Source organism: Telmatherina bonti (assembly GCF_933228915.1).
Source record: "Telmatherina bonti genome assembly, chromosome: 4".
NCBI lineage: Eukaryota > Metazoa > Chordata > Actinopteri > Atheriniformes > Telmatherinidae > Telmatherina > Telmatherina bonti.
Window position 1 is genome coordinate 35,159,808 of NC_136622.1, and position 21,595 is coordinate 35,181,402.

Here is a 21,595-nt window from a genome sequence, read left to right on the forward strand (position 1 = left end):
TATAAATCCACTAAATAACACTATAAATCCACTAAACACTATAAATCCACTAAACAACACTATAAATCCACTAAACAACACTATAAATCCACTAAATAACACTATAAATCCACTAAATAACACTATAAATCCACTGAATAACACTATAAATCCACTAAACACTATAAATCCACTGAATAACACTATAAATCCACTGAATAACACTATAAATCCACTAAACAACACTATAAATCCACTAAACAACACTATAAATCCACTAAATAACACTATAAATCCACTAAATAACACTATAAATCCACTGAATAACACTATAAATCCACTAAATAACACTATAAATCCACTGAATAACACTATAAATCCACTGAATAACACTATAAATCCACTAAATAACACTATAAATCCACTAAACACTATAAATCCACTAAACAACACTATAAATCCACTAAATAACACTATAAATCCACTAAATAACACTATAAATCCACTAAACACTATAAATCCACTGAATAACACTATAAATCCACTGAATAACACTATAAATCCACTAAACACTATAAATCCACTGAATAACACTATAAATCCACTGAATAACACTATAAATCCACTAAACAACACTATAAATCCACTAAACACTATAAATCCACTAAATAACACTATAAATCCACTAAATAACACTATAAATCCACTAAACACTATAAATCCACTAAATAACACTATAAATCCACTAAATAACACTATAAATCCACTAAACACTATAAATCCACTGAATAACACTATAAATCCACTAAATAACACTATAAATCCACTAAACACTATAAATCCACTAAATAACACTATAAATCCACTGAACAACACTATAAATCCACTGAATAACACTATAAATCCACTGAATAACACTATAAATCCACTGAATAACACTATAAATCCACTAAATAACACTATAAATCCACTAAATAACACTATAAATCCACTGAATAACACTATAAATCCACTAAACAACACTATAAATCCACTAAACAACACTATAAATCCACTAAATAACACTATAAATCCACTAAATAACACTATAAATCCACTAAATAACACTATAAATCCACTAAACACTATAAATCCACTGAATAACACTATAAATCCACTAAACACTATAAATCCACTGAATAACACTATAAATCCACTAAACACTATAAATCCACTGAATAACACTATAAATCCACTAAACACTATAAATCCACTAAACACTATAAATCCACTAAACAACACTATAAATCCACTAAATAACACTATAAATCCACTAAATAACACTATAAATCCACTAAACACTATAAATCCACTGAATAACACTATAAATCCACTGAATAACACTATAAATCCACTGAATAACACTATAAATCCACTAAACACTATAAATCCACTGAATAACACTATAAATCCACTAAATAACACTATAAATCCACTGAATAACACTATAAATCCACTAAATAACACTATAAATCCACTAAATAACACTATAAATCCACTAAACACTATAAATCCACTGAATAACACTATAAATCCACTGAATAACACTATAAATCCACTAAACAACACTATAAATCCACTAAATAACACTATAAATCCACTAAACACTATATAGTGTTGTTTAGTGGATTTATAGTGTTGTTTAGTGGATTTATAGTGTTTAGTGGATTTATAGTGTTATTTAGTGGATTTATAGTGTTGTTTAGTGGATTTATAGTGTTATTCAGTGGATTTATAGTGTTTAGTGGATTTATAGTGTTGTTTAGTGGATTTATAGTGTTATTTAGTGGATTTATAGTGTTGTTTAGTGGATTTATAGTGTTGTTTAGTGGATTTATAGTATTTAGTGGATTTATAGTGTTATTCAGTGGATTTATAGTGTTGTTTAGTGGATTTATAGTGTTATTTAGTGGATTTATAGTGTTATTCAGTGGATTTATAGTGTTTAGTGGATTTATAGTTTTTATTTAGTGGATTTATAGTGTTATTCAGTGGATTTATAGTGTTGTTTAGTGGATTTATAGTGTTATTTAGTGGATTTATAGTGTTGTTCAGTGGATTTATAGTGTTTAGTGGATTTATAGTGTTATTCAGTGGATTTATAGTGTTGTTTAGTGGATTTATAGTGTTATTCAGTGGATTTATAGTGTTGTTTAGTGGATTTATAGTGTTATTCAGTGGATTTATAGTGTTATTCAGTGGATTTATAGTGTTGTTTAGTGAATAACACTATAAATCCACTAAATAACACTATAAATCCACTAAACAACACTATAAATCCACTGAATAACACTATAAATCCACTAAATAACACTATAAATCCACTAAACAACACTATAAATCCACTGAATAACACTATAAATCCACTAAATAACACTATAAATCCACTAAACAACACTATAAATCCACTAAATAACACTATAAATCCACTAAACACTATAAATCCACTAAACAACACTATAAATCCACTAAACAACACTATAAATCCACTAAATAACACTATAAATCCACTAAATAACACTATAAATCCACTGAATAACACTATAAATCCACTAAACACTATAAATCCACTGGATAACACTATAAATCCACTGAATAACACTATAAATCCACTAAACAACACTATAAATCCACTAAACAACACTATAAATCCACTAAATAACACTATAAATCCACTAAATAACACTATAAATCCACTGAATAACACTATAAATCCACTAAATAACACTATAAATCCACTGAATAACACTATAAATCCACTGAATAACACTATAAATCCACTAAATAACACTATAAATCCACTAAATAACACTATAAATCCACTAAACACTATAAATCCACTGAATAACACTATAAATCCACTGAATAACACTATAAATCCACTAAACACTATAAATCCACTGAATAACACTATAAATCCACTGAATAACACTATAAATCCACTAAACAACACTATAAATCCACTAAATAACACTATAAATCCACTAAATAACACTATAAATCCACTAAATAACACTATAAATCCACTGAATAACACTATAAATCCACTGAATAACACTATAAATCCACTAAATAACACTATAAATCCACTAAACACTATAAATCCACTAAACAACACTATAAATCCACTAAATAACACTATAAATCCACTAAATAACACTATAAATCCACTAAACACTATAAATCCACTGAATAACACTATAAATCCACTGAATAACACTATAAATCCACTAAACACTATAAATCCACTGAATAACACTATAAATCCACTGAATAACACTATAAATCCACTAAACAACACTATAAATCCACTAAACACTATAAATCCACTAAATAACACTATAAATCCACTAAATAACACTATAAATCCACTAAACACTATAAATCCACTAAATAACACTATAAATCCACTAAATAACACTATAAATCCACTAAACACTATAAATCCACTGAATAACACTATAAATCCACTAAATAACACTATAAATCCACTAAACACTATAAATCCACTAAATAACACTATAAATCCACTAAATAACACTATAAATCCACTGAACAACACTATAAATCCACTGAATAACACTATAAATCCACTGAATAACACTATAAATCCACTGAATAACACTATAAATCCACTAAATAACACTATAAATCCACTAAATAACACTATAAATCCACTGAATAACACTATAAATCCACTAAACAACACTATAAATCCACTAAACAACACTATAAATCCACTAAATAACACTATAAATCCACTAAATAACACTATAAATCCACTAAATAACACTATAAATCCACTAAACACTATAAATCCACTGAATAACACTATAAATCCACTAAACACTATAAATCCACTGAATAACACTATAAATCCACTAAACACTATAAATCCACTAAACACTATAAATCCACTAAACAACACTATAAATCCACTAAATAACACTATAAATCCACTAAATAACACTATAAATCCACTAAACACTATAAATCCACTGAATAACACTATAAATCCACTGAATAACACTATAAATCCACTGAATAACACTATAAATCCACTAAACACTATAAATCCACTGAATAACACTATAAATCCACTAAATAACACTATAAATCCACTAAACAACACTATAAATTCACTGAATAACACTATAAATCCACTAAACACTATAAATCCACTGAATAACACTATAAATCCACTGAATAACACTATAAATCCACTAAACAACACTATAAATCCACTAAACACTATAAATCCACTAAATAACACTATAAATCCACTAAATAACACTATAAATCCACTAAACACTATAAATCCACTGAATAACACTATAAATCCACTAAATAACACTATAAATCCACTAAACACTATAAATCCACTGAATAACACTATAAATCCACTAAAAGCCAAACCTCTCCAATAACCTGGTGGTGCTTTAAGCCTGGGACCGCAGGTAGGAGGATTCTTCCCCAAGCAGTAACGATGATGGACTAAGTTCAGGTGCTGGAACACTTGTCTGTCTATCAAGCAGTTTGCCGTGCACAGTGTTACGGCGGGACTGACCTGGTGGGAGTCGTGGTTAAGGTGGCGAACCACATGGTGCATCCGGTGTGGTTGCGCAGAGCGTACGGGACAAACGGCTGCCTCCGCTTCGACATCTTTACGTCTGCTGGAAAACAAAGCAAAAAGCCAGTCATGGAGATGACGGTGTGTGTGTGTGTGTGTGTGTGTGTGTGTGTGTGTGTGTGTGTGTGTGTGTGTGTGTCACATGAACATATCGGTGAACTGTCTGAGCTGCTGTAGAGCATGCAATGCAGCTAACAGCACCACCTCTCAGCCCTGCTGGCTTTTCTTAAAATAAAGAACTTTCCCCCCCCCCAGTGTTTCCAACAATGTCACATCATAAATAACCTCTGTTTCTTCTCATCAGAGGATCTAATCAATCTCATGACATTAAACGCAACTAGAGGAGGAGAAAAATAAGAAAACATGCACAAACACACAAAAACAACATCTGGTTGAGTGGTTTTGGGGACACTAGACAGACACACAGTCCTCTGCATCCCTGCAGTTTATTTTAGCAGATGGAAAACTAAAGACAATATGCAAGACGTCACACACTAACATGAGAACTACAGGACACAACCTGCTCAGATTGGGTTCACACACACTCTGCAAAGAACACAGGAAAATATTGGGACACTGCTTATAATGTGTGTTAACTTTTCAATCAGCTCAGAAACAGAAAATTCTCCGTTTGAGGAAGACTCCAGAAAAACATCCCAAAGATTAGAAAAGATGAAGATCATGATGAGGAACCTTTTCATCATGAATTCAGAAATACTGATGAGCAGAGGAAGCATCCAGCTTCACATCTGTCTGCACCTGAAAACAGCTGCAGCGGTTAGAGAGGAAATACCAGAGCAGCTGGGAAACACCTTCCTCATCGTCATCATCACAACTCCTCTCAACGAGCTTCAAAGTTTCAAATCAGCAAATAACATTTAAATAAGATCTTCCCACAGTGTCCAAACATTTCAGATACATGGTTACGTCACACCTACAGCAGCCACACACACCAGGCGGTGTACGACAAAGCAAGCTGGACACAGCCGGACCCAAAGCAAAGTCCAGACTGAGACATAAAACCACATAAAAGATGGTTTTTCATTCATTTCATGCAGATCTGGATAATATCCCCATAAAAGCACCAACGGCAGGTGTTTTTTCTTTCATATTTTAAACATTTAGGAGCTAAATCTGATGTTTTCCATGTGATGCATTCACCTGGAAACAAAATCAACTAAACAAACACAAGATATTTTATTTCTAAAAAATAAAAAAAAGAAAAAAAACTCTTTCTTCAACAATATTTTACAAAACTACCGTTTCTTTTTAAGTTTTCTGAGCTCATTTTTCCAACGCATTCAGGACGCGTCCACCTTCAGACTAACGAAGGAGAAGCTGGAATCCCTTCAGTCCGACAGGCTGAATGTTTCGCGCTAAAAGCCGACAGTTTCCTCAACCTGCTGTTGCTTTGGAGTACACCCCTCTAAACATGCAGCAGAAAATTAAAAAGCCGCTCATGCCGGTCAAGTGAAAACACAAAAACTAAAAAAAGTCCAGTCATCACGGCTAAAAATCGGCAGAATCACTGAACGCATGGTCAGTGATCACGTCCCGGCAGAAGAAGCACCAGATGGGTTCTTGCAGCATGGCTGCAGGCCTGCAGCGGTGGAGGTCCCAGGTGGGTTTGCAGCTCCTTAAAGTGTTCATGCCTGTGCACAACATCACACGGTGCACACCGTGTTTTTCTGACTGGTTTAGGCGGCTTTTTCCTGGTTTTATAAAACTATACAGATATTCAGGTGTGAAAAGATTAAACCTTTCATGTCTAGTCAAGCAATTATATATTTATTATATATTATTTATTATATCTTTATTTTCATATAACTTATTTCTATTAATTTATTGTGATTTATCTAAATATCATTTAGTTTTATTTTATTAGTGGTGGGACTTTAATGCGTTAATTAGTTAATTAATTATAGAAACATCAACGCCTTAAAAAAAAAAAAAATCGTATTTAATGGTGGAACGTTTGTCAGTGCATAATTTCCTTGTATACTGATTACACTGATGCGTACGGTACCTTTGCTACTAACTCACTATATTTATGGATGTTTCAGGCCCTTCAGTAAGTTTATTTAAAGACAAAGCGAACATCAACATATCTAGCATCTTTAATGGTGACATCAGGGACTCTTGGTGGGTAGCTGCAGAAAAGTGTGTAGGACTACAATTCTGCCTCCTGGTCCCAACCCTGACAACTATTTAAAGATCAGCTGAACTATTTAAAGACAAAGCGAACATCAACCCTTCAGCTGGATCAGCTGAAGGCTTTTCAGGGCATATTTAGGACAGCCCAGTAATAGAGAGTTACAGTAATCTAGTCTCGAAGTAACAAAAGCGTGAACCAGTTTTTCTGCATCACTCCGAGACAGAATGTCCCTAATTTTGGCTATATTACGTAAATGAAAGAAGGCTGTTTTAGTAACCTGCTTAATATGTGGGCCAAAGGACAGGTCAGGGTCAAATATTACTCCAAGGTTTCTCACTGTAGCACTGGAAGCTAAAGTAATGCCATCCAGGTTCATTACAAAACCGGAAAATTTAGCTGAGTTTTTCAGATCCAACGAGAATTACTTCAGTCTTATCTGAGTTTAAGAGGAGAAAATTTCTAGACATCCAAGTCTTTATGTCTATGAGACAATTTTGTAGCCTATTGGGCTGATTTGTTTCATCTGGTTTAAAGGATAAATATATCTGAGTATCATCTGCCTAACAATGAAAGTTTATTCCATGCTGTCTAATAATTTTGCCTAAAGGGAGCATATATAGCGTGAAGAGTATTGGTCCAAGTACAGAACCTTGAGGAACTCCATGACTTACTGTAGTTTGGGAGGAGGACTTGTCATTTACATGAACGAACTGAAGTCTATCAGATAAATATGATTTAAACCAGCTTAACGCTGTACCTGTAATTCCAATCACCTGTTCTAGTCTTTGTAACAGAATGTTATGATCGACTGTATCAAATGCAGCACTAAGATCAAGCAAGATAAGTACGGACACAAGTCCTTTGTCTGAGGCCATAAGAAGGTCATTAGTAACTTTCACCAATGCTGTCTCAGTGCTATGATGAGCTCTAAATCCTGACTGAAACTCCTCGCATAAATTATTTCTGCTTAGATGGGCATGTAGCTGAGCTGAAACTATTTTCTCCAGAATTTTGGACATAAACGGGAGGTTAGATATAGGTCTATAATTTGCTATCACCTCTGGATCCAGAGATTGCTTTTTAAATAAAGGCTTGATTACAGCAGTTTTAAATGATTGTGGTACATATCCTGTCACTAAAGACATATTGATAAGATTTAGTAGTGATGTATTAATTAAAGGGAAAATGTCCTTAAAGAGGCTCGTTGGGAGAGGGTCTAAGATACAGGTGGATGGTTTAGATGAAGCTATTATTTTAGTTAATTCAGAGGGTTGGACAGGACAGAAACTATTTAGACACAAGTCAGATCCTGGTTCTAAGGATGCTTCGGAGACCACAACAGGCTCAACATTATAGGTAGAAGGAAGAGTATTGTGAATTTGATCTCTAATGGTATCAATTTTATTCCTGAAAAAATACATGAAATCATCACAGCTAAGTGAGAAAGGAATACATGGCTCCACAGCGCTCCGGCTCCTAGTAAGCCTAGCTACAGTGCTGAAAAGAAACCGAGGGTTGTTTTTGTTTTCCTCTATCAATGATGAATAATAAGCTGTTCTTGCCGTACGTAAGGCTTTTTTGTATACGATTAAACTTTCTTTCCAGGTTAAGTGAGACTCCTCTAGTCCTGATGAACGCCATCTGTTTTCCAAACGCCTTGATGCCTGTTTTAGAGCTCGAAGCTGGGAATTAAACCAGGGAGCCTTCATACTCTTACCTAATTTCTTCTTCTTTAGGGGGGCAACATTATCCAAGGTTGTACGTATTGAAGCTGTTATAGTATCAGCATGTTGATCAATCTGAGCAGGAGTAAGGCTTAAAGGGGGACTCTCAGTCATGCTAACACATGGTAGATGTGAAAAAATTGATTCAATTGATTGTTCAAATTTTGTAATATTATTGTCTGATAAACATCTACTATAGTAGAATTTATTTTTGGTCAGTGAGTAATCAAATAAAGTGAATTCAAAGGTTAATAAGAAGTGATCAGACAAGACAGGGTTTTGAGGAAATACTTTGAGCTTATTAGTCTCAATACCATATGTTAGAACAAGATCAAGAGTATGACCATGAGAGTGAGTGGCTCCATTGACATTTTGTGAAAACCCAATTGAGTTTAGAATAGAGCTAAAGGAAATGTTTAAACTATCATTTTCATGGTCAACATGAATATTAAAATCACCTAGTACAATGACCTTATCAGTAGTCAGCACTAACTCAGACAAGAGATCAGAGAATTCGGTCAGAAACTCGGAGTAAGGTCCAGGTGGGCGATACACTAATGCTAAAAGGAGCGGTTTCTCTGAATTCCATTTTGGATGAGATAAATTTAATGTCAGGAATTCAAAGGATTTATAGTTAGTTTTGTGCTTAGGATTAATTAAAAATTCCAAAGGCCACACTTTATTGTCTTATTTTCAGATTTTATTAGATCCATTGTTTTTATTTTTATGAGGTTTTCACGATTAACCCCAGAAGTGTTTTTGTGTTGTTTAATTCTTACTGCTGGGAAGTTGTATAAGGTCGGAATGGGGTTTTGGGTGGGCGGCGGCAGGTGGGAAGCTGCAGAAAAGTGTGTAGGACTACAATTCTGCCTCTACCCACCAAGAGTCCCCGATGTCACCATTAAAGATGCTAGATGTGTTAATGCTCCCTTTAGGCAAAATTATTAGACAGCATGGAATAAACTTTCATTGTTAGGCAGATGATACTCAGATATATTTATCCTTTAAACCAGATGAAACAAATCAGCCCAATAGGCTACAAAATTGTCTCATAGACATAAAGACTTGGATGTCTAGAAATTTTCTCCTCTTAAACTCAGATAAGACTGAAGTAATTCTCGTTGGATCTGAAAAACTCAGAGCTAAATTTTCCGGTTTTCTAATGAACCTGGATGAAACTTTTATAAAGTTAAAATCACTGTAACATGATGTAGTCGCTTGGTTAGAGAATAACTGGAGCTGCAGCTGGAAGTTAAAGGATTTAAAGTGATTTTTTAATTTTGGGTCTGTTCAGTTTTGGCCAGAATTTATTTTACTGTTTTAAAAGTTAAATGCATTTTTCCAGAAATTTATAGAGCTTGAGTTTATTATATTAATCTCTTTTACTATCATTTGATTTAATCATCCCTTAAAATCAATTTAAACAAAAAAAATGCTGCTTACAATTAAAATGTGATCAATCAAGATGAATTATTTATAAAGCCTGTCATTATTTAGATTAATTTTTTTTTAATCGAGTCCAACTCCTAATTTCATTTTACTCTAATATTTTTTTTTATTATTTTCCTTCAATTCTTTTCCTGTTTTTATATAATAATAAATAAATTGAGATACGAACACGGCGAGTTAAAAGCGGCCTGTGTGTTGATATCCAGTTGCTAGCGTATGATGCAGCGCTGGAAAGTGAAGCTCCGCTGCAGCATGATGCTCTGGACAGGAACACAAAGTTATCGCTGCTGCTGGGCTTCAACAGCTCCAGGAATGCAGATAACCAATAACACGCTAAGAGTCAGAAACGTGCATTTCAGAGTTCGGCAAGGTGCAAAGTTCTCTAAGAGCCACTTCAGAGTAAAATTTCACACTGATTGTTTTAACTTTAAGTCTCCTTATGTGGGTCTTCTATTTAAATTTATTTCATATGTTTCATTTGAACAGATTTTAATTCCATACTGAGCATTTTGGACAGTGGTTGCTGTTTTTAAGCTGTCTGACTGTGTGGTCTGATCACCTTTATTATCAAGATGAATAAAGTTCCATCTTCCTGTCCATCTAGCTGAGAGCATAAAGTTACAGAAAGCAAACAGCTGATCTAATGGATGGAAAGGCAGACAAACCTGTCCAGAGACATAATCAGCAAAAAGCCCCCATTTGTTTTCTATAATATTTTATTAAATCCAGCACCTGTGATGTTGGCTGAGTTCTACGTTTGGGTGTGATGACTGAGGCTTGTTGGAGAAGCTAAACTCTGAACTGTACCTCTGGAGTGAATCTGCTGCTCGAGGCAGGTCAAGCTGGCTGTGCTCCTAGTTCTAAGGTGAGCCAGAGGCGCACCTGACAGAGAGAGAAAGTTACAGCACAACAGGGACACATGCAGAGGCAACACACAACAGGGTTAAAAGGTTCAGAAAAACATCAGTCGTCTGAGCAGAGATGACTCAGGGAGGAAGGACTGCTGCGCACAGGGTTGAAGTCCAACCACAGGCGGCACTGCAACACCTCCATGTCTGCTGACACAATGATGAGGGGCGTGGCTCAGAATGATGCTCCCAAAACCTCATTAGATCCAGTTTACTGACAGGAGATGTGGAAACCATTTAGATGGAGAGCTGAGACACTGGACTGGAGTTGGTTAAAGGAGCAGCATGTGACCAAACTAGTGGTCAATGACATAAAAATGTAACTTATTACAGTTTGTTATCACTTTACTGAAGAATTTTGGCCACTGATGGCCACCGTCCATCTACAGCCGTGCTTAGTGTTGCATGTTATTGCTATTCCAGTGTTTTTCCACTAGGTGTCAGTAATTCTCACGCACACCTTTAAAGCAAAAAGGCTTGAAGGGGAAAGTTGTTGTTTCCAGCTTTCAGCTGATGTGAAAGATTCAGCAACATGAAGGAGGGTTTTTATTAACAGCTGGTGGTGAGGAAACATGGAAGTCTAAAAAACACGTGACATATAAAGACACAGACGCTAAATCCCAGCATGGATGAGATTCCTTGTTAGGTATAAATTAACAAACCCAAAACGAACCTTTTTGGGTTTTTTGTCACTTTGAGAACAAAAGGAAAGTTTTTTTTGTTCTGCGGAGTAAGTAACACGCCTAATGCGGAATACTTATGGTTCAGTAACGGACTGGCTACTTCTGTGTGGGCCTGATTTGATCCAGATGTCAGCTGCTGACCCGGATGTGGATCATGGCGAGAGGTTGTGGTCCATACATGGTCAAAATATTAAAAGCTCACCTAGAAAAAGTTCCAGTAATTTCATTGTGGAGGGAAAAATAACTGAGTTTTGGCAGCCATATCTGGGCCATATCTGGGCCAAATGAAACAGCAGATGTGGGCCATATCTGGGCCATATCTGGGCCAAAAGAAACAGCAGATGTGGGCCATATCTGGGCCATATGTGGGCCAAAAGAAACGGCAGATGTGGGCCATATCTGGGCCATATGTGGGCCAAATGAAACTGCAGATGTGGGCCTTATATGGGCCATATCTGGGCCAAATGAAACTGCAGATGTGGGCCTTATATGGGCCATATCTGGGCCAAATGAAATGGCAGATGTGGGCCTTATATGGGCCATATCTGGGCCAAATGAAATGGCAGATGTGGGCCATATGTGTGGATGTGGGAACAAGACCTCTTGAAATTAATTATTATTATATACTACAATATTGAATTTCCCTTTGGGGATTAATAAAGTATTTAATGAACATGAAGTATTTCATGTTCATTTCATATCTGGGCCAAAAGAAACTGCCGATGTGGGCCGTAACTGGGCTAAAAAATGCAAATGTACCCCCTTTTTGGGGATACACGTTATTGAGTATTTGACAGAAATAACAATAACAATAATAATAATAATAATAATAATAATAATAATAATAATAATAATAATAATAATAATGTTATTGATAATGTTTCAATACTGAAGCAACAGAATGAACCTGTAAAAACTCAAATTTGTGTAGGAAAACATCTCTTTAAATGATCAACATCTAAGTTACCAAGAAAGGCTTTTCACATTCAGAAAGAGAAACGGGTCAGTTGTGTCAGGTTGCTTCTGGCTCTGTGTTTGAAGGAGCCAAGAGGAGGTGTTGCACTGCTGCCTGCACAGCTGATGAAGGTTGGAAAGTGTAAAGCATGTTGAGAAAAGGTGAGCAGAAGTCCTTCCTGCACTGTAGGGATGTACAGGTGAATGTGTCAACTTAAATAAAGAAGACCAGGACAGGTTTGTATGAGGAGTCTGTTTCTCATTTGTATAAGCAGACCGATGAGCGGCACACTGTAGGAGCCGCTGATCCAGCTTCTTCACACGATAAAAGTACAATTATAACAGATCTCCTTTAGTCTGCAGTTAGCTGTGAAACTTCACACCAGCTCATATCATTCTGCTCATTTCAGTCAGTGATTAAATTTTGGGAAGTTTACATGATTCAGTGTACAAAGAATGTTGTTTTTTCTCATCACTGTTGATCTCCTGCCGCTGCAGAGACGGTGACTTCCTCATGTGGTTGATCTTTGTTTCTTTCACTGCTACGCTCTGCATTAACTGGTGGTTTTGTTCATACTGAGTGTGACTGGAACTCACTCTGTCCAAAGCTGGGTGGGTCAACTGAGGAGCCGATCCAGGGTAGTGGGGGTGAAGACTTGGGGGTCTGCTCCTCCTCCTTACAGTAGTCGGCCATCCAGGAGCTCTTGGTCGTTTTGTATTGTTCTGGGAGCGGCAGACAAAGATGTTTAAGATGTTTAACACTTTTAAATCCATTAAATGACACCGTGTAGTTTGATGTTCCCTCCTTTCATTTACCAAGCAGGACAGAAGTGATGTTGACATCCAGCCTCTGCTTGGCTCTTATCCCCATCTTGAAACGTGGAGGGTGGAGCCGACCAGCCGCCTGCTGCTGCCAATTTAGGACGCAGGGCCATGGCTCGATGACGGGCTCCCAACCTGTCACACACAGAAAGAATGGGATATTGACCTGATCTGAACCAGAATGAAGTTTTCAGTAAAAATGTAAGCATGATTACCAGAAAGCTCTCTGTTGTAGTAGTCTCCAGACAGAGTGAAGCTGGCGTTTCCTTCCTGGGTGGAACCAATACGCTGCAGCACATAAAGTCCTGCAATTACAAAAGCCCTTTTCAGACCCAACATCCAGATCATCAGCACCTTCATTAGTTCTATGACCGTCAGACATTCAGGGTTGACTCAACGTTGGGTCATGTCACCGGAACAGCTCATATCAGCAGGTCAAGCGTGGACTTTCCTCCTGTTCCATATATTTTAACTATTAATCTTGACATTTTCTTGGTTCATGTCTTGGATGACATGAAGAGTAGCCTAGAAGCCAGCACAATTCAGTTCTACAAGCAGTCTTTTTCTATCCTACCAGAAACAAGAAAAATGGGCGCCTCATTGGCTTTTATAATGAACGTGTTTTAGAATTTTTTAAAAATTTTTACAGGAAATCCCAGCAAGGTAAAATATGTCTTTCATAAGACAGACTAGTTTATACAGTCAATTAGATGGCGGCACCGTGCCACGAATCAGCTGCTAAGCAGAAAAGACAACATGCTAACGGATCACCTAACTGCATTAGCTTGGTAGTAGCAAAATGACTAATGACTTAGTTGGCTGTCAGGTTCAGTATAGTAGTTATCAGCTTCTCAATGCTGGTCAGGACCGTGTCTCATCTAGTGGTTAACAGCTAGTTAAGTAGCTAGTCCAGTGCTAACATGATCTTTTCCTTGCTAATAGAAAGCACAGGGAGCATCAGGCCTTGTAAGTCAACAGCCAAAGGAAGCTAGTTGTTAGCCTCGCCAATGCTTCTCAATGCTGGCCAGGACCATGTCTAATCTAGTGGTTAACTGCTAGTTAGTAGCTAGTCCAGTGCTAACATGATCTTTTCCTTGCTAATAGAAAGCACAGGGAGCATCAGGCCTTGTAAGTCAACAGCCAAAGGAAGCTAGTTGTTAGCCTCGCCAATGCTACACTCATCCAGGGGAACTGATAACACAAAGAGAAACTGCATTAGACACAGAAATGACATTTGCCACCACTGGCCACTCATGTAGGAGCGCAGGCTTAAAACTGATGGATCAGTCGCTGGCTTCATGATGGACATGACCCCCTGGTGCATGTTTAAAGCCACCACTGGATCCCCTGGATGTTTAAACCCATTAGATTTAAATGGAAAGCGTGTCCAAACTTTGGACTGTTACTATGTACATGATAGTTGCTACGTTTTCCCGAGGTTTAATCCACTTTGTGCCGATGAACAGCAGATTTACAAGAACTGGGAGGCTGTAAGGTGACACTTTAGTCTGGACCCAGGTCGCTCTGAGGCCTCTGGATGTAGAAGCTTGAGCTGATTGAGTGGTCAGACTTACTGGAGAAGGTGAGCTCTGCCAGCGGTATGTCACAGTCCAAACAGTCATCGATGAAACAGATGCAGACGCTCTCAGCCTTGATTTCTACCCCAGACAGAGGAGCCGAGTGGCTGCTGCTGCTGCCGGAACCGGCCCTGGTTCTAGGATGCCCCGCCACGTTCTCAGCGTTCTCCAGCAGCCATGTGGCGGCCTGGTCCAGCTGGCCTGGAGGACAAATACATCCCTGTTTACATAACTTTTCAACAACTAACACCCATGCGAGGTCCAGACTATTTGGAGTGAACAACAGAGCGTAAAAAGCTTCTTCACCTTTGCAGTGAGCAAGAGCTGCTCTGCAGTCCTCTTTCCTGAAACCGAGGTCCTGTAAGTGGCCCAGCTGGGTTTCTGAAGGTGGAAAAGGTCGCATTGTGAGGAGTTTTTATAAGAACTGGAATGATAACTAAACATCAGCTTGTATCTAAATCTCATTTTCTTTCTGAGCTCAGTCAGACTTTTAAATGAAAAACCTGTTCTGTCCTTTAAGAAAAAAAAATCTGTTTTTTGGTGAAACTGTTTATCAAAACATCTTCTCTGCTTTATTTCAGCAATAAAGGATCATTAGTTTTATTCTTTTCTGCTCTATTGTTGGTCTTCAGCTGCTCCTGATCGTTCATTTAAGCTCTCTGATTGGTGGAAAGTTTGACAGGAAGTGTCTTCATCGTCATGTCCAGGTGAAAATAGAGGTCTCTTAGCAACACACGGTAGTGATGGTGATGAAGATGTGATGAATAATAATGTTACCATTGATCCTTGTGGATTTATCATATATTCTGAGTCAACACTACATTTTTACTACTACTACACTACTACTTTTTATTATTTTCATAAACGATATTTGTAATTTCTCAGACATATTTAAATGTGTTATATTTGCTGATGATACTATTTTAGTTTGTTCAGGCAAAAAATTAAATGAGCTCCTATCATTAATAGAAAAAGAACAGATTTTATTCAAAACCTGGTTTGACAGAAATAAGTTGTCACTGAATGTATCTGAAACTAAATTCATGATATTTGGAAGGAAAAAAGAGTCGCTTAAAAAGGTCAAATTAACAATAGATGGGACTGAAATTGAGTTTTTGATGTGACATTTCTAAGGGTTCTAATAGATTCTAAATGAACCTGGAAAGACCATGTACATTACATAAAGGTTAAAATCTCAAAAATACTTGATATCTTGTACAAAACTAAAGATTTATTACCAAAAACAAGCATTGTCTATAATCTATTGTAACTTAATACTTCCGTATATGTCATACTGTGTTGAACTGTGGGGCGGCGCCCACAAGACAACTCTGAATGACATTATTCTATTACAAAAACGTGCCATACGCTTGATAAATAATGTTGGTTATTATGATCACACACATCCATTATTTATTAAATCAAAACTCATGAAATTTGATGATTTAGTTTACAATAAGACTATACAAGTTATGTTTAAGGCTAAACAAAATGTTCTTCCAGAAGGTGTCCAAAGTTACTTTAAGCTTCAGGAGACTAAATATAACTTTAGAAGACTGTTGTAAATTTATTGTTCCAAAATCTAGAACGGGGTGAAACAAAGATGCTTGTCCATTCGGGGGTTCAACTGTGGAATAAACTCAGTAATAAGGTAAAAAAAATCTTTATTTCTATTTAAAAGATTATGTATCAGTTTATTTTAGAGAGATATGCAACTTTATAAATGATTTTTCTTTATAAAAGTCACACATTGTGTATGTAATGCATCTGCTTTTGTTATTTGTATAATTTAAGGTAACTCTACTTGTAAGTTGACATTATTAGGCATACAAGCTTTGCTTCTGCCTATTTTATTTTTGTTTTACTTGATTCTTTTTTTGTAAATGGATAAACTGATTGTGACTGATACAAACAAAACAAACTAATTAACTATTTTGAGGCAGGATTATAAACTGCCTGGAAAACTTCCTTAAATCATCTAAAAGCTATCATATACAATGGGAGTTTTTTCCTTCCCACTGTCGCCGCGTGCAGCTCAGGATGGGGGATTGGATCCAAGTCATGACTCGATGCAATCAGTTGGTTTCTATTATAGGATATGTATGAATTGAAATGATGTGTATGTAAAGTGTCCTGGGACAACATTGTTGTGAAGTGGCGCTATACAAATAAAGTTGAATTTAATTGAATTGAATTAAAAATTGTTCACAATATAAATGACAGGGTTTGCTGTAGATCTGGAGGAGTTTTGTTCATTCTAAGAGCATCTGAGTCTTAAAACAGAAGCCGCATGTCACGTCCTCCTCTCTTACATTTTCCCTTTGTCTTTCCAATCATCCAGATCAAAGAAAATAGAGCCGTTAAGACTGGAAACCAGTCCACAAGCCATCATCTTCATACCTATGAGGGTTTGAGTCTTCTGCTTGAAGCTGTCTCTGGGTGGATGTGTGGCCTGAGTGGAGTCAGAGGGAGGTGGAGGTGCAGCTCCAGCTGCAGGGATGGACTTGGTGATGGCCAGGAAGAGCTGAATGTCGTTGTAGGAGAGTCGGATGTCCAGAGCAGGAAACTGGATCTGCCACAGAAGAACAGCCACGTCTCTCATTAAAGGATTACATTCACACAACGTTGTTCACAAGGAAACATGGTGAGACAACTTCTAAACTTCAGAAGCTTTATTTGTCCTTTGCGGAAGTTTCTCAGCTTAAAAAGGAAGGAATGAAATGTCGTCAGCAGAACTGCTGAGCGACTCCTGACCTCCAGCAGCGGCGGGATGTCCTCCACGTTGAAGGCGTCCAGGAGACCAGAGCTGCTTTGATACGTCGGGCTCCCGCACAGATCCACCTGAACGTTAACGGGGTCGATGATGGAGAGCGCCGTCTCCTGCTCGCTGCCCAGCCGACAGGAGAACACCTGCGGGGGACAGCAGACCCAGTCAGCCTCGTGCACACACTCCACCAGCACCAAACACCTGGTGCTGCGTTATGAGCTCAGTCTGCACTCGTTCAGCCAGCGTGAGAGGTCGAATCATGTCACCTCCACTCCGGCCAGGCTGCCAGAGAAGGGTCTGTCCAGCAGACGGGGCTTGTACGTCAGGACCGTGGTGCCTTTCAGGATGATGGCGTTGGTGTCCAGGCAGGACAAGTCCTCTACGACCACAAACTCAGTGCCTGAAATCAAAACAAAATATCGGCAGAAAATGTGAGAATGACGCTCGTTGCGTACTGTAGGAGAAGCGAGAACTGGGTTCTGGTTCTCCTGGATGCAAGAACAGGAACATGTTCATGTTGGTCCAGTTGAAACATCCTGTACTGGGTCGTGCACGTGGCTTCACATGCCACCTGTTTGTGTACTTTCAGCACCTGCTGACATGCAGAAGAGGCAACTTTCCGCTTCACACCCACGCGGAACGTCTGACTAATCCCACACGGCTTCTCGGAGCGTGGCGAGAAGAAAGTCCTGCTCGGCCCATGCTTGGAGAACGAGCCGAAACTCCCAAACCAAGAGAACAAAATGACGTCATTTGTGCTTCTGAGCTCGAGAACAAGAACAAAGTTCTCTCTTCTCTTCATGGAAACTCCAGCGAGACACATCTGTTCTCATGTTCTGAATCTGTTAAATGAATCCCAGAGAAACACAGGATCTGAAGAACAACAAACACCGACACGGAACAGCTCGGCTCTGGGGGGAGAAAAGGGATCCACATCAACAAACGTCTGCAGGATGAATCTCATTCATCAATCACTTCTTGTACAGTGAAGCAAACGAGTCGAAGTTGTGGGGGGCGCGCGATGCAGAGCGTTAGTTTGAGAAGATTCAGATGTAAAAATCTGGATTTGCTTTGGATGACTGATGGGGAAATGTCGAGTCAGGATCTGCTCTCACCCGTAACGTTGATCTTCACCTCCAGGTAGCGGTCCTGGTTGACCGGCACCGTGGACCTCTTGGTGACCACTCCACTCTTCACCGTCTTGGGCATGACGGCGCCTGTGCAGCCCGAGTCGGTGCTGGTGTTACTGGGCCAGCGCTGTCGAGACTCCGCGCCGCCCGCCGTCTTCTCGGCCGGCATGCGCAGGAAGTCCCGCACCAGCTGCAGCCAGTCGAAGATGAGAAACACCCGGAGGTTGTTCAGGACCACCGTGAAGCAGGACGAGTCTCGGGTGGACCTGTGGGAAGGCGGAACAGGACCTCGGTGAAAATCCGGCCTTGGGAACGCTTCGTTGGCTCAAACATTCCCACGTGTGCGGGTACCTGTAGTGCAGTTCCAGCTGCAGAGATGCACGGTTGGTCCCCGTCTTGGAGGGCTGCAGGATGCAGTCGAACACGTTGTGTCTGGCCCCGTCGGCACGCTTCTGCAGCCCGGTGTAGCGGGTGTCATACGCCAGCAGGGAGTGAGACACCAGGTTGACAGACTTGGATCCGTTGGAGAAACTCTCGAAGAGCAGCTTAGACTTCATGAAGTCAAACCTTGAAGAGGGAAAAGAAACTTCTGCTGGCATCTTTTTTTTTTTACTTTCAGCACTTTAAAATATCTGCCTGACTTCCCTGTGGGGAGGTTTTAAAGATGGGAATGTATTTTCTTCAATTCCCAAAGCACCCCGTAGGGTGCAACATGGAGGTTGTAAATAAAATACAGTCTCAGATTGGCCGTTTCCATGGCTACCAAATGCTTTTTAGACAACAAACAATTATAAGAGCAGGTAAACAAATTCTGCAAAATGATGGATCCAGTAAGACATGTAAACGTCCAAACAACGTCTCTACTGAAGCACAAAACTCTACGTTTCATCAGACCAGGAGAAATTCATGCTTCACGTCTGGAAAACATCTTCACTTCATCTGCCTCGTCTCCTAAACTTCCCTCGACCATGATGAAACCGCATTTACTGAGTCACTAGGTGTCGTTTCAGAGCAGTTTTCTGCCCGCTTACGTGGATTTGACTGGATGAAGACAGGTCATCCTGTGTGGTGAGATGGAGGTAAACATAATAAGTCTTCTTGATCGCACGGTTACAGCCAGGATGGGTCGTCCCATTTACTGAATGATGGGGGAAATGACAGAAATGTGCAGCTATGAACAACTGATTTCTCAGCTGCACAACAGAGAGAAGACGTATGTAAACGTCTGGGCTCCCGTCCTGAATCTTATAATAGGGAATGAGAATGTCATGATCTAACACACTAACACTTTAGACTGCTGAGGGACATTTCCTGATACACTGAGCTTCTCTCTCTCTCTTTATCTCTCTCTTTTATCCCCCCGCCATCTCGTTCCTGAAACTTCTGGAACTTTGCTTTGTTGGACTTCAGCTCCATGAATCTTTGCACAGATAATATCTGCATGCTGATTCACGGTTTTTCTGGGGTTTTTTCTCTACTGCAGAAAACATTTAAAGGGTTTATGTTCTACACATGTACTGTTTGTGCCAAAAAAAAACCCTAAAAAGGGTCTTTGGAGCTGATTATGTTAAAGAAAGACTTCAGGTATTTTCTGCATGTTCTGATCTTTGGGTTTTGTTCAGCTTTGCTGAATAGAAAAACATATTTTTCACTCTTCATAAACATCAGACATGAAGTTCTTTCTGCCCAGCGAGGACTCAGGAGCCTCACCTTGCTAATGAGCGCCTATGTTCAGTGGGCGTCGGGCTGTCCAGAAGCTCCAGACTGACGTCCATCATGTCCACCAGGAAAGACAGGTTGGTGAACACGTCTCCACTCAACACCGTCTGGAAGGAGAAACAACAGCTTGCAAAACAGAGAGAATTCTCCAGATTTCTTCTCCAAACACGTTGATGTGGTCCTCACGTAGCTGCTGGGGTCCTGCAGGTTGTAGGGTCTCAGGAATTCCTCAACAGGCTCCCCCAGGTTGTTCTCCAGCAGGCCTCTGACCAGCTGGTAGTGCTTCATGTCCAGAGAGCAGTGCACCGACGACAAGCTGCCGTGGATGGACATGTCGGGCACGGCGTGGCTCAGCTCCCTGACAACATCGAGTCTGGGTTAGTTTCTGCCTCACTGACAACACCAGAAACATTTCCTGAACATGTTCAGGTGAAGAAGACGCTGCAGCAGGGAGGAAAGGTTCAGGTGCTGCAGCTGCTCCGACGCTGAGACTCTCCAGCAGGCCGTACCTGTCCAGGTTGCGCTCCACTTTCAGCTTGAGGCGGCAGCAGTCTTTCAGCAGGTTGTCTCCCGTCCGACGCACCAAGTAGGAAGGAAAGATGATGTCGGAGGGTTCTGGTTTCCCTCCACCGTCCCACGGATGGCAGGGCAGACGCTCTGCCGCAAAGATATCCATCTCCTGCAGGTCCAGGGCCATGCAGTCCAGCAGACATGCATGCTCTTCTGCAGGGAGGAGAAACCAGCAGCTTCACTGTTAGATCCAACATTTCCACGTCTTCTCACAGTTCCTGACTACAGACTGATTCAGATCTTATTACACAACACCGAACTGAAAAGACAGAAATCAGGCCGGGGATGACCATCTGATCATTTAAATAAAGTCTTTGCAACTAACCTGCGAGGTGAAGGTCTTCCTCCTCCTCCTCAGGGATCCTGCTGGTGTCTGGGAACTGAGGCCTGCCGAGGGTGAACCCTGTAGACGAGGAGGAGCTGGACGGGGATCTTCTGGGCTTCTCCTGCTCACTGCTCCTCGCTGCTGCACTCCTCACTCGCTCCTTT

At 39.3% G+C, this 21,595-nt stretch overlaps 1 protein-coding gene across 11 annotated transcripts in view; it reads right to left on the minus strand.

The window, feature by feature from the left end:
• The window catches only part of vps13d (vacuolar protein sorting 13 homolog D), a 94,395-nt gene that overhangs the window by 31,427 nt on the left and 41,373 nt on the right, over positions 1-21,595 (minus strand). For 5 of the 11 annotated variants that reach the window (XM_079238976.1, XM_079238981.1, XM_079238977.1 and 2 more), the window contains exons 26-41: positions 21,432-21,591; positions 21,046-21,259; positions 20,723-20,894; positions 20,528-20,643; positions 19,169-19,384; positions 18,803-19,083; positions 17,954-18,087; positions 17,675-17,830; positions 17,321-17,492; positions 15,227-15,301; positions 14,918-15,121; positions 13,559-13,648; positions 13,338-13,478; positions 13,119-13,244; positions 10,784-10,858; positions 4,586-4,691 (exon numbers count right to left, since the gene is read on the minus strand). In XM_079238976.1, the coding sequence (XP_079095102.1) occupies positions 4,586-4,691; positions 10,784-10,858; positions 13,119-13,244; positions 13,338-13,478; positions 13,559-13,648; positions 14,918-15,121; positions 15,227-15,301; positions 17,321-17,492; positions 17,675-17,830; positions 17,954-18,087; positions 18,803-19,083; positions 19,169-19,384; positions 20,528-20,643; positions 20,723-20,894; positions 21,046-21,259; positions 21,432-21,591 (2,438 nt within the window). The remainder of the gene's footprint in view (positions 1-4,585; positions 4,692-10,783; positions 10,859-13,118; positions 13,245-13,337; positions 13,479-13,558; positions 13,649-14,917; positions 15,122-15,226; positions 15,302-17,320; positions 17,493-17,674; positions 17,831-17,953; positions 18,088-18,802; positions 19,084-19,168; positions 19,385-20,527; positions 20,644-20,722; positions 20,895-21,045; positions 21,260-21,431; positions 21,592-21,595) is intronic. The other 6 variants (XM_079238975.1, XM_079238983.1, XM_079238979.1 and 3 more) reach the window with 3 other exon arrangements.